The sequence below is a fragment of the Argentina silus genome, assembly GCF_951799395.1.
Source record: "Argentina silus genome assembly, chromosome: 9".
NCBI classification, from domain to species: Eukaryota; Metazoa; Chordata; class Actinopteri; order Argentiniformes; family Argentinidae; genus Argentina; species Argentina silus.
The window spans coordinates 15547121-15559507 of NC_139663.1; the positions used below are offsets into that span (position 1 = coordinate 15547121).

At 48.8% G+C, this 12387-nt stretch overlaps 1 protein-coding gene across 3 annotated transcripts in view; it reads left to right on the forward strand.

Moving 5' to 3' along the window:
• The first annotated feature begins 6415 nt into the window (after positions 1-6415).
• Positions 6416-12387, forward strand: part of ppp1r9ba (protein phosphatase 1, regulatory subunit 9Ba) — a 41478-nt gene continuing 35506 nt past the window's right edge. Inside the window, exons 1-2 of one of the 3 annotated variants that reach the window (XM_083677560.1) lie at positions 6416-6530; positions 9060-10643. In XM_083677560.1, the coding sequence (XP_083533686.1) occupies positions 9138-10643 (1506 nt within the window). In that variant the 5' untranslated portion in view covers positions 6416-6530; positions 9060-9137. Of the gene's footprint in view, positions 6531-8329; positions 8414-8448; positions 8551-9059; positions 10644-12387 lie in introns of those variants that run through there. The other 2 variants (XM_083677561.1, XM_083677562.1) reach the window with 2 other exon arrangements.

The window sequence follows — 12387 nt, forward strand, 5'->3', positions numbered from 1 at the left end:
TTAATAGGCCTATTGACTGCTGAGTTTGTTATCCATGGACTGTATGTCATAGAGTAGAATTGATGATGTCACAACAATGTCTTCAGTGACGATTTGACCTTCGAGGACCAAACATGGGATGTTGTGGCCTATTCTGCCACAGGGCCAAGGACAAACAGCAAGGGCCAGAGGAGACGTGGTGAGAGGTTTGTCCCCATCATTCAGGTTTCTTTTCTAAAGCCTCTGTCTTTACTGTTTCTAAAACAACAATTTATTTGTCTTTTAAAGGTGAACCTGGTGACAGACGTGACCCATGGATCTGTGCGTAGGGATCTTTTAAAGGTGTACCTGGTGACCCATGGATCTGTGCGTAGGGATCTTTTAAAGGTGTGGATCTTTTAAAGGATCTGTGGCACACAGAGACCCGCATTTCTAAGAAGTTGTCTTAGTCAGTGACACCACAGCCAGTGACACCACTTTGTCAAAAATCAGTGATGTCACTTTCCTCATGGGCCTGAGAAACGACTCAACAGCCTGGATTTCACCTCGACGGTAGAGAAACCAAAAATAATGTAGCTTGACTCATAGCCGGGTGTCACCTCAAAGAGTTAATATCACAAATATTGTGATCGATATGTATCGGCTCCGTCTGTAATGGCCGACGACACATCAGTACAGTATTTCCTGATTGTACAATGTTTTTCTGTCTCTCTGGCTGATCAGGTGCAGCACGTATTTCGTGTTCTTGAGCGGTCAGGCCGCAGTGACCCTGGGCATCAGAGCCAACAACAGGCAGCGGTGCCTGGTTCTGATGGCACAAGCCCGCCAACCGTCTGCAGTGGCTGGCCGGCATTGGGAGAAAGGCAAAGATGCGGTGAGACGTGGTGAGGGCGGAGTCTTTGTCATGGTGTTATGAGATGGAGGAGGGCGGGGCTGACGATACAGGAGTTCACTTGGCCATCATCAGCCAATAGCAGACAGCACACCTCACTGCCTCTCGTTCATTTGCTGTCTCTAGAATCCTGTTGACAACCTCTGACCATGTCTTCCCGGTTTTCCTCTTTGTGGACACAACTAGAGGCAGAAGGATCTCTGGTCTAACCGGATGGGGTCAGCAGAGCCCAGAGAGAACGACCTCCTCCAGCACGGCCATGTGGACGGTAGCAGAAAGACATCTGATGGAACAGCTCGATGTGTTCGGCAGAGCGGAGAGACGGCGTCCTCCAGCTCGGCCATGACGGCCATGGCGACACGACCACCGGGTCTACCCACTGTGGACTTACCCCCCTTCAGCTGCTGTGGATAGCCAACATAGCCCTCCGACTTTTTTTGCCCTAATGATTATTTCGACAATGACAGCTAACTGAAGGGTACTCAAGGACAAGGTCATGAGACTGAAATGTTATGTTTTTAATCTAAGCAACAAAAAAAAAAGGTATACTTTTCTATTGAGAGAGTATCACCCCTCTTCTATGAACATACTAGGCTACTCAAGGGCACAAAAAATAAATAAAGTATCATCAAGCATAGATTATTTTTGTGATAATTGTGTCATATGGTAGTGAACAGTATGAGTCACAAGGCTTGGGTTGCATTGATTGAGTCCATAGCTGTTGCACAGACACACACACACACACACACACACACACACACACACACACACACACACACGCACACACACACACAGACACACACACACACACGCACAGACACACACACACACACGCACAGACACACACACACACACACACACACACACACAACAAGGCCAGATTTGGTGGAAAGATTATTTTCGATATCGATATCTACTCAGATATCGGACACGAAAGTGCACAATTATACTCACATGATCAGGTGAGAGCATTCTGTGACCCCCAGAATCTCAGAGTCTGATTCAGTGAGACTACCATATACGTATCCCAACACTGCAGTAAATAGCGCCATCTTCTGGTCGCCTCTACTTAGGATGAGGGTGATTCTTAACACACACACACACACACACACACACACACACACACACACACACACACACACACACACACACACACACACACACACACATACACACACACACAATCCCCAGACCAGTGTGGAACTGTGATGGAGTGAAGAAATCAATGTTGTTCTGCCACCTGCTGGCCACTTATGGTCAACACAGGAAATACAGAATTTCACTGTGAAAATGGGTTTGGTTGATAGGCTCAAGGACAACATCCTCCTTCTCCTCCTCCCCCTCCTCCTCCCCTCCTCCCCCTCCTCCTCATCTTCCTCCTCCTCCTCCCTTCCTCTTCCTCCTAACCCTCCTTTTCCCTTTCCTCCTCCTCCCTCTTCCTCCTACTCCTCTCCTCCTCCCCTCCCCCTCCTCCTTCCTTCCTCTTCCTCCTCCTCCACCCCCTCCTCCTCCTCATCATCATCTTCCCTCCCCCTCCTCCCCTCATATTCCTCCTCCCCTCCTCTTCCTTCTCCTCCTCCTCCATGTCCACCACCCCCTCATCCTCATAATCTTCCTCCTCCTTCCCATCCTCCTCCTCTCCTACTCCTCCTCCTCCTCCCCTCATCTCTCTGCAGTCTATCTGCAGTGTTGACTCATAGTCGAGTGTTCCATTGACCCCATGTTGACCCCTGAGGATGAGGATTCTAACGGATGATGGACAGACGGCTCTGTAACTAGGGATGGACGGCTCTGTACACTGACATTATTGCACTAATACTATTGTCACTTTTTGTCACTTTTTATTACCTATTATTGAATTGTTGTTGCTGCTGTTGTTGAGCGTGGAGCAAGATCCCAAAACATTTCACTTTGTCTATTACAATTAGATTGATTTGATTTGGTTTGTAACTAGACAGCAGATAGATATCATAATTTAATAATATATCCAATTTAGAAGATGCTTTTACCCAAAGCAGCAACAGTAGGCCTACAGTGAGAGACCACATCCATGTTTTGTCTTTCAATGAGACCACATAAAAATATCTAAACCACAGACACCCATCACAAGGTGCAACATGAAGGGCTTCCAATCAAGACTACATTCTACATCTGAGCATGTTTTTAAAACCCATGTGATCTTGTGTCCTCCAGTTCTTACCCTGGTCTCCTCTTTCTCACACCATCAGGTCCAGCCAGTGATGATACAAGATCCCAACAGGCAACTTGTGTGTAAGGGGTCAAAGGTTAAGTGGTCCGAAACCAAAGATTATACTGGATGAAACATTTTTCATCATACTTCTCTGACAACAGAAGTTGGTCTTGTCTTCAACATGAGAGATGATTAGACTCTGTCTGTAAATGTGAGTATCTTTGATAATGTGAAGTAAAGAGTATTCTTCACCGAAGATGCATATCCTACATTCTTACATAGGAGTGTTTGAACAGTTCACACCGGCGGAAAATTACTTGAAGACTCCCATATTTCAATCCCATAAATAAGATGCATAACCCTGGATTACTTTCCACCTCTGGGGCTGAGGCCAATAGTTCAGGGTATTTCAAAGTGTTACCAATTTATAGCTACACACTCTTGCTCCGATGCTAATAATTTATTGAACCAGAAAGCTGCCTTCTTCAGGGGGTTTCAATGATGATTTATACCTATCGATTTATTATCCATAAAACAATGGCATCCCCTATAAAACACCCATCTGCCTCCAGTCCCTGTTTCTCTGCCAGTTGAACACATTTCAGAGGTGACTTATTTTTTGTTCCCTCTCTTTCAATGGGCAATCTGGGACAAAACAACAACTAAGTGGCTGGAGAAATGTAAGCACTCTCAAATGTATAGACATTGCAATGACTGACAATCTATGAGATCTAAACGATTGATGTTTTGAAGCTATATACAATGTTTGTTTCTCAATGGCTACAGTATACATAATTCATTTAAAACTCCAAAAATGAATGTACCAATCAACAGATTGACCCATTAATGTATAAATGTCACATACCCATATCAACACATGCCCCAACCTAACAGCGCAATTATGTGAATTAAATGTGAATTCGACCACACTCACTAGGCCTATATTTGAATAGGGAAAACAGGCTATGTTAATTACAGCAGTGTTCTGCATCTTCTCTATGGAGTTTCTTTAGCCTACTGTATTATTGTTATATGATATTGTTTGGTAAAAACAGCAATAAAGAAAATAGAAACAACGGTTGTTTAAGGCCACTATCTTCCGTCTCTTCCGTCTCGAACGAGATTAGGCTACATGATAAACCCATAAAGGATAAAGAGATTGTTTTTTTTTTGTAATCTAGGAATAATGGCTTTTAGGCTAAAGAGGAAATCCTATTTATCCGTTTATAAAGCAGCTGTGAGGTAAATGGCGCGTCGGATTGGGACAAAGGTCCACTCCAACGGGACGCCGCAATATTTAGTCTATTAGTAAATCATATTTAACAGCGGCTAAAGCCGCGCCTGTCACACATATCACCATCTGAGCTCTGCCATAAAGGACTCCGTGGGCCGGATAATCCACGATGACGTGCCAGAAGCAATGTCTCTCAGACAGTAGAAAATATACCCCCGAATTGATGTGCTCCCGCACGCACACACACGTACACACAAACGTACAAGCACACACGTACACACACACGCGCACACACACACACACACACACACACACACACACACACACCCACACACACACACACACACACACACACACACACACACATACACACAGTGCACATCGACTGCATGAACACATCGACTTACATTTATGGAATTTAGCAGACGCCTTTATCCAAAGCGACTTACAACAATTACATTTGTTTAAGCAAGTGAATCATCTATCCATCAGTCATCATAAGAAAAAGTAATCTATGGTCGGACTAGGGGCTATTGGCAGTCACAATGCTAGAAAAGAAAGAGAAATTACAGGAGAGAAACTTGTACAGGGGGGTAGTGGGGATGGAGAGGTCTTTAGGAGGGACAGTTAAGATGTAGCCTTTAGAGATGGGTCTTCAATCTTCGGCGGAAGATAGGTAGTGACTCTGCAGTCATGACAGCAGTGGAAAAGTCATGACAGCAGTGAAAAGCCGTGACCGGTGCCAGGCGGCCAGCCGAAGTGGAAGAGCGGAGTGATCGGGCAGGGGTTTGGGGGCTGACCATTGCTTGCAAGTAGGGAGGGGCTGTTCCCTTTGCTGCCCGGTAGGCGAGCACCAGGGTCTTGAATCTGATGCGAGCTGCTACCGGGAGCCAGTGAAGGGTGCGTGCGAATGAGGGGTCAGAGGCCTGATGGTGGAGGCGGGGAGACCGGCCACTCAGAGAGACACACACACACACACACACACACACACACACACACACACACACACACACACACACACACACACACACACACACACACACACACACACACACAGTGCACATCGACATATCACTATCACCCGCAGCTCTGACATCAAGTCGAAATAGGTCAGTGTGTCTATAGAAAACGGGCGAGGCAGTAATCTTCTTTGAATCATAAAACAACACATGGTCATTTCACTGACGGGATTGGGAATGTGCACTTTGATTATCTCTTAATAGTTTAGGCCAACTACATCCCCTACGTAGGCCTAGTGGAACGTTATTACTGTATAATGTAGTGCGCTATTGCGACCTACGGAAGCCTGTATTGCGGTGTTCTTGTGTGTTCCCAGACCTACCTCACGAGGTCGCCGCCAGTCAAATTTTCCTTGCATTCCGTGGATATCAATGTAAAAACCATCCCATCTGCAATCTGATGGAATCATTGATGATGATGATAATACAATAATAGTAATAATAATAATACAAAATAATAATAATAATAATAATAATAATAATAATAATAATGACAACAACAAAACTAAGAAGAATAATGGAAATTATTATAATGATTTTGTTATCACAAATATTCGTAGTACAATAGGCCTACAGTATACGTAGACTATTATTGTCATTCAACTAGCTGTATTCATTATTGTTTAGCCAAGAATATTATCTATCTATAATATATATAATATTAGCCTATTTAAATATTATATATATTATATATATATAAATAATCATTTTAACTCATTATAGCCTATTTATATATCATTATCTTCATAACCTGGATCAATTACAAAGTGATATGACAAGATCACTGGGCAATGTATGGTTCATCACTAGAGTACTATTGGATACGGCTACCAATGAATCAGGCCTAACCATAACGCGTCGGCCAGGCCAATCTAACAGTTTCATAACTGTTTGAAAAATGATAGACCCATCTGTATCTTATATTTCAAGCAAGAGCAAACATACATTTACAATCTCTGACTGTTCATTGCACCACTTCAAGGGTTAAATGATGCCAGTGCCGTATGCTGGTGATGAGGAGAGGAGAGGAGAGGGGAGGGGGAGGATGGAGGGGGAGAGCGAGAGAGAGAGAGAGAGAGAGAGAGAGAGGGCAGGCGTCAGTTCGCGCTACGCTCGCAGGGGAATCTGGAGAGTGAAGACGGAACGTGGACACAATGGATTCTCTAATAAACGAACTTTAACTGCAACTGGACTTTTGAAAACACAGGAAACAAGGTACGGTGAGCGAACTTTGTAAACATGTCACGAATTATAGTTTTTATGCGTTTGTCCTGCCCTTGTTGAGGTGAAAAGGGAACTGTTATTTGTACCGCAGAAGATGCAGGAAGCGAGGTAGCGGAGCAGAGACATCAGGCAGGCAGGCGAGGAGATCCAGGGCCTCAGTTTCCGCTGGGTCCTAAATGTGTTTGACAACGCGCTGTTTGACAGACGAACACCTTTATTCTGTGTTATATTACGACAACACATGTGGTCAAAATACGTATTCGGAAGGACTGTGCGAGTTTTATCGCCTTTGCGACGAGACCGTAAACTGCTCGTATACGTCAAGTCTGTCTGTCTGGCTTGCTGGCTCACGTCACAACAAAGCCTCGCAGGATGACAGTCCCAGATATGTTTATTTAGATTAAAGGACCGTTATTTCAGACACAGTTAAACGACAATGTCTCTTCATAACAGCTTTCCCATATAAATGCCTATGGGACGTGTCGTGGTTGCCGATACAAGTCTGTTCATAATAGGATGTATGCCAGTGTTATAGCCAACAGTACATCTGATAGACACTGACAATGCGATTGGAAATACGTCGGCAGGAGTGAAATCACAGTGCAATCACTGACACAATAACTTATCTTAGAGATGCTCTTAGACCTATACGGATCACTTTGGTGTTATTGGCAGTGTGCCGTTATTGAAGAGGCTCATATTCGATCCAGTCTAGATGTACTGATGCACTGACGTATTCCTAATGCATAACAACACACGTTGAGAGAAAGGCAGCGGTAAAATGCGGATATCCTGACTGTGCTATGTACCTGACATTCATAGATGATGTAGGCCTATAGATTATCCACAGATGCCAAGGAAGACTTAGAGACCAGGGGAGGCTGGTGGAGGTAGAAATGGGAGGACGGGCTCATTGTAATGCATGGAAAGGAATAGGGAATGGTATCAAATACTCACCTAAAATAAGTGTTCCTCGTTCCATTCCCCATGCATTACAATGAGCCCGTCCTCCCATTTCTCCCTCCACCAGCCTCCCCTGATGCAGACTCGGTAGCCTATAGCAGGATGCTGTAGCTTACACAATAGGCTGCTGTGGGTTTCTTGCACAATGAGCAAACCAGTGGGCTGCAGGGTTCACAATGGTGGCATACAATAACAGGAAGCTGCCTCAGTGTATACTAGTAGTTGAAGAAGGAAGGATTTATGTGGCTCATGATATTTGCATAACCGTGGCAGAACTGTGCAGTGGCCTAATCATATACCACTCACCGAAAAATAAATCAGGCCATCATGAGAGGCTGGTGGAGGTAGGAATCGGAGGACGGACTCATTGTGATGCGTGGGGGATGGAATGAGGAATGGTGTCAAACACTTATTTCAGGTGAGTGTTTGACACCATTCCTCATTCCATTCTCCACATTACAATTAGCCTGTCCTCCGATTTCTACCTCCACCAGCCTCCGCGGAACCCCATCAATACAAGTCTCCATGCGCACTACGCCACATCAACAATGACCTGTCGTAAGCAAGACAGCCTCTTCTCTTGATCCCATCACAGCCCGTCTGACTGTCCCATTGTCTAAATGTGTACCGTCATGCAGTGGGTCAGCTACTCTGTCACATGGTGTGCTATACTACATGTGCCCTGAGCTTAAGACGTTGGATTTGGTCTGCCGACTCGTGGCTCAGGCAGCATGAATGGGGATTATTGTAATACGGTTAGCTTTAGGACCCTGCGGCGGCGCGTCCTCACTGATGCAGCAGCAGCAGCTTGCTGTCGGTCGGTCGGTCGGTCTCTGTGAGAGCAGAAATGTTCAATGAGCCAGCTCTGAGGAAACGCTACGACGATCACAGTGATGGGATGAGAAGGAGAGGTAGCTCTCGTAATACACATCACAAGCCGCCTCTCTGGACGTGTGTTATTGTTTTGTACCCGAGGATTGTCTTTTTTTCTCCTGTGCTGCAGTCGTCCCTGTTCTCGGTGAACATTTAACAGGCCTTGATGTGTGAGGTGTGTGTGTGTGGTTGTGTGTGTGTGTGTGTGTGTGTGTGTGTGTGTGTGTGTGTGTGTGTCCTCAGTGAACAGTGAAAAGGCCTTGATGTGAGAGTTTTATCTCCTCTCTCTTCCTCTATTGACGTCAGAGTAAACTTCCACTCTCAGTCACATGAGTAATTCTCTGTTTTCTCTCTCTCTGTTTTCCTGGATCTCTCTTTCCTACAGCGTTCTTTTATCAGTACCCCATCTGTTAACTTATCTCTTGATCTTTCATGAGCAGTATATTCTGTCCCATCTCTGTTGCTGTCGCTGTCGCTGTCTCTCTCTCTCTCTCTCTCTCTCTCTCTCTCTCTCTCTCTCTCTCTCTCTCTCTCTGTATGTCTGCTCATATGTTTCAGCGGTGTTTGATTAATCCTGTCTGTTTTGTCCGAGCGGTGTTTGATTAACCTGTCTGAGCGGTGTTTGACTATTTATGTCTGTTCTGATTCTGCAGCATTTGATTAATCATGTCTGTCCTGTTTCAGGTCAAAGCCAGAGGAGGAGGAGCCACAGTATGTTGTCATCACTGCCCAGTCTCTGTGTCAGCGGTGTTTGATTGAACCATGATGAAGACGGAACCCCCCTCAGCGGGGGGCAAAAGTGCTGGCGGCAGTGGCAGCAGCGGTAGCGCCAACCTGCGTAGCCCCTCCCCTCACCGCAACGCCTACGAGGCGGGCATCCAGGCGCTGAAGCAGGCCACAGACGCCCTGAACAACGCTGCCAACGGCGGTGGCGGTGGAGGCGGGGCCGACAAGCCCCCGCCCCTGCCACGCCCCTCTGGAACCTTCAGGGGGCGCCGTTACGGATCGAACGTCCACCGCATCAAGAACATGTTCATGCAGATGCAGTCGCCGGGAGACGAGGAGGGCGGAGGGGACCTGACCAAGGTGAAGGACCAGGTGGTCAAGCTGTCCCTCCCCCGCGCCAGCAGCCTCAACGAGAACGTGGACCACTCCGCCCTCCTCAAGCTGGGCGCCACCGTCTCCGAGCGCGTCAACCGCTTTGACCCCAAGAGCGGCGAAGGGGGCGGGCCGCGGGGCAGTGCTTCCTCTGGTCTCTCCAAGCTGCAGGAGACCAGGAAGATCTTTGAACAGCGCCATCTGCAGGAGAAGCAGGCGGCGACCAACCGGATCCTACTGAAGAAGGAGGGAGCGTCGGGGTTCCAGGACGGGTCCAGGTTAGACGTGGTGGTGCGCTTCAACGGCAGCACCGAGTCGCTAGACCAGCTGGAGCCAATAGGGGGCGCCGGAGAGGCTGTGTCTCCCACCGTCAGCCAGCTCAGTGCCGTGTTCGAGAAAGCCGACCTCCGGAACAACCTCCACCGGCCCTCTTCCACCTCCCCGCTGCCCCGCGGAGAGAGCCCCACCCTGGGGAAGCCTGGAGGCCTCAGCCCCAAGATAGTAGCCAAGAAGGTGAGGGTGTTATCTACCGGGGGGTTGGAGGATGGAAGCGGTTCTCTGACAGACCAGGAAGGGTCCCCTAGGAGCCCCCGGAACAGAGCAGCCCCCCGCGGCGAGGACAGCCCCCGTCCAGGGGACAGGACCTCCACTGCCTCTGGGGCCTCCACCGACGCCAGGCCCGATTCTGACAGGGAGAGCGGGAGTGGGAGTGAAGCCAGGGGCTCAAGTACCAGAGGCGACCCAGAGAGAGAGGCCAAACCCGGGGAGAGGGAGGACTCCTCCTCAGGCCCTGCCGAGGCGGGCAGCCGGCTGGTGCAAGCCGAGGTCCACGCGTCCCTGGAGAACGGAGAGGCTCCCGGTGACGTCACCGCCAGGGAGGAGGGGCAGAGGGCCCAGGGGGAGGAGCCGGGGGCAGGGCTACGGCCTGAGGACGGCGAGGAGGAGGAGTCTCGTAAGGAGGATTACTCGGAGGGTGACCTGGTGGACGTCAGCGCCTACAGCGGCATCGGCGAGGACTCAGGAGGCAGCCAGCTGGATGAGGACGAGGAGGAGGAGGAAGAGGAGCCATACGTACCGGAGTCCAGCTCCTCCGAGATACCCGGGCTTCCCCCAGAGGAGGAGCCTCCTCCACCCAATAGGAAGATCGGCTTCAGTACTGGGCCAATCACGGTGAGTCCCTGGGTTACCTGCCCTGCGTGGGCAGCAGAGTTTGTTTTTAAAGATATGGTCTCAAACATCACATACAGATCTGAGATGGAGCTGGAAGGCTTTTCATACCATACATTGTATCCTGAAATTGTGCCTCCATTTTGCTGTGGGAGTGGCTGCAGCATGCGTTGTAGGCCTGCAGTAGTAGTGAACAGGGCCAGAAGATGTTAGCTCTGAGCAGGCTGAGGGCAGTGGTTTGATATCGTTCCTCATTCCATTCCATGCCCAAGAGCCTAGGCGCCTGTCCTACCGCCTCCTAGGCTGGTGGAGGTGGAAACCGGAGTACGGGCTAGGAAAGGAATGAGGAACAGTATCACGGTTAACAGACAGGTGGTTTTGATAACACGTGACGGGGGGGCCAATGAGCCCGTCCTCCGATGTCTCCCTCCACCAGCCCCCACCCATAGGTGCATACTGTAAACCTACACAGCAGCCTCCACCCATAGGTACACGCACCTACACAGCAGCCTCCACCCATAGGTACACACACCTACACAGCAGCCTCTACCCATAGGTACACGCACCTACACAGCAGCCTCCACCCATAGGTACACACACCTACACAGCGGCCTCCACCCATAGGTACACGCACCTACACAGCAGCCTCCACCCATAGGTACACACACCTACACAGTGACACAATGTGTTTCAGAGTCATAATGTCCTAGCACGTTAGAGCAGTAGTCCTGCGTACGTTAGAGCAGTGGTCACATGTCTCTGCTCTGTGGTAATGACTGTTTCCTGTTTCCTGTCTTAGAGGTCTGTGTAAAGATCTATATCCTCTTCTACAGACACTTCCTCCTTTGACATCTCTATATCAGCCCCTCGTATTGGTTGAAAAGTCTTTGAGAATGTCGGTGGCAGTACTCCTGTCTCAGCCTGACTGTGTGGGTGCGTGGGTGGGCACATGTTCTGCTGTTTGACTGGCAACTTGTGAAATCCCTCTTTAGCTTAGTCAGCATGAATCCAGATGAGAGAGCGAGAGAGAGAGAGAGAGAGAGAGAGAGAGAGAGAAACGAAGAGAAGAGCGAGAGAGAGAGGAGAAGAAAGAGAGAGAGAGAGAAGAGGGAATGATAGAGAACAGAGAGAGAGAGAGAGACTTAAGGGTTTTTCCTCCTCCTGCTTTGACGTCATACCCACAGTTCTGGCTGGGATCAGCAGAAACGACTGTGGTGAAATCTAATGGTGAAATCCCTGTCCACTGCTTCCTCTCAGCTCTGTGTATCAGGGGAACTCACACAGTCAGATGCAGCTAGGCCAGGAGGAAAAGGGATATTGATGACTACAACTCCCATGATGCTAGAGTGCGAGTATGTGTGTATGTGTGCGCCTGTGTGTGTGTGTGTGTGTGTGTGTGTGTGTGTGTGTCACGGTTGTGATAGGGCCCAGGAGATCTGCTGGATAGTCCTGCTATCCTCCCCTAGCAGTAAGATGGCATCTCTGCATCAGGCAGGCCAGCCTTCCTCTCCTGTTCCCTGACTGAGGCGCAGTGGCTCGCGAAATGTGTGGTGGCTTGTACTGACAGGACTGTCACAACTACCAAGGTCCCTCCACTCCCCAGAGACCAGGGCTAGAGAGGCTGGGAGGCTGGGAGGCTAGAGAGGCTGGAGGCTGGGGGATGGGGGCTGGAGGCTGAGGGCTGGGGGCTGGGGGCTGAGGGCTGGAGGCTGGGAGGCTGGAAGGCTAGAGAGGCTGGAGGCTGAGG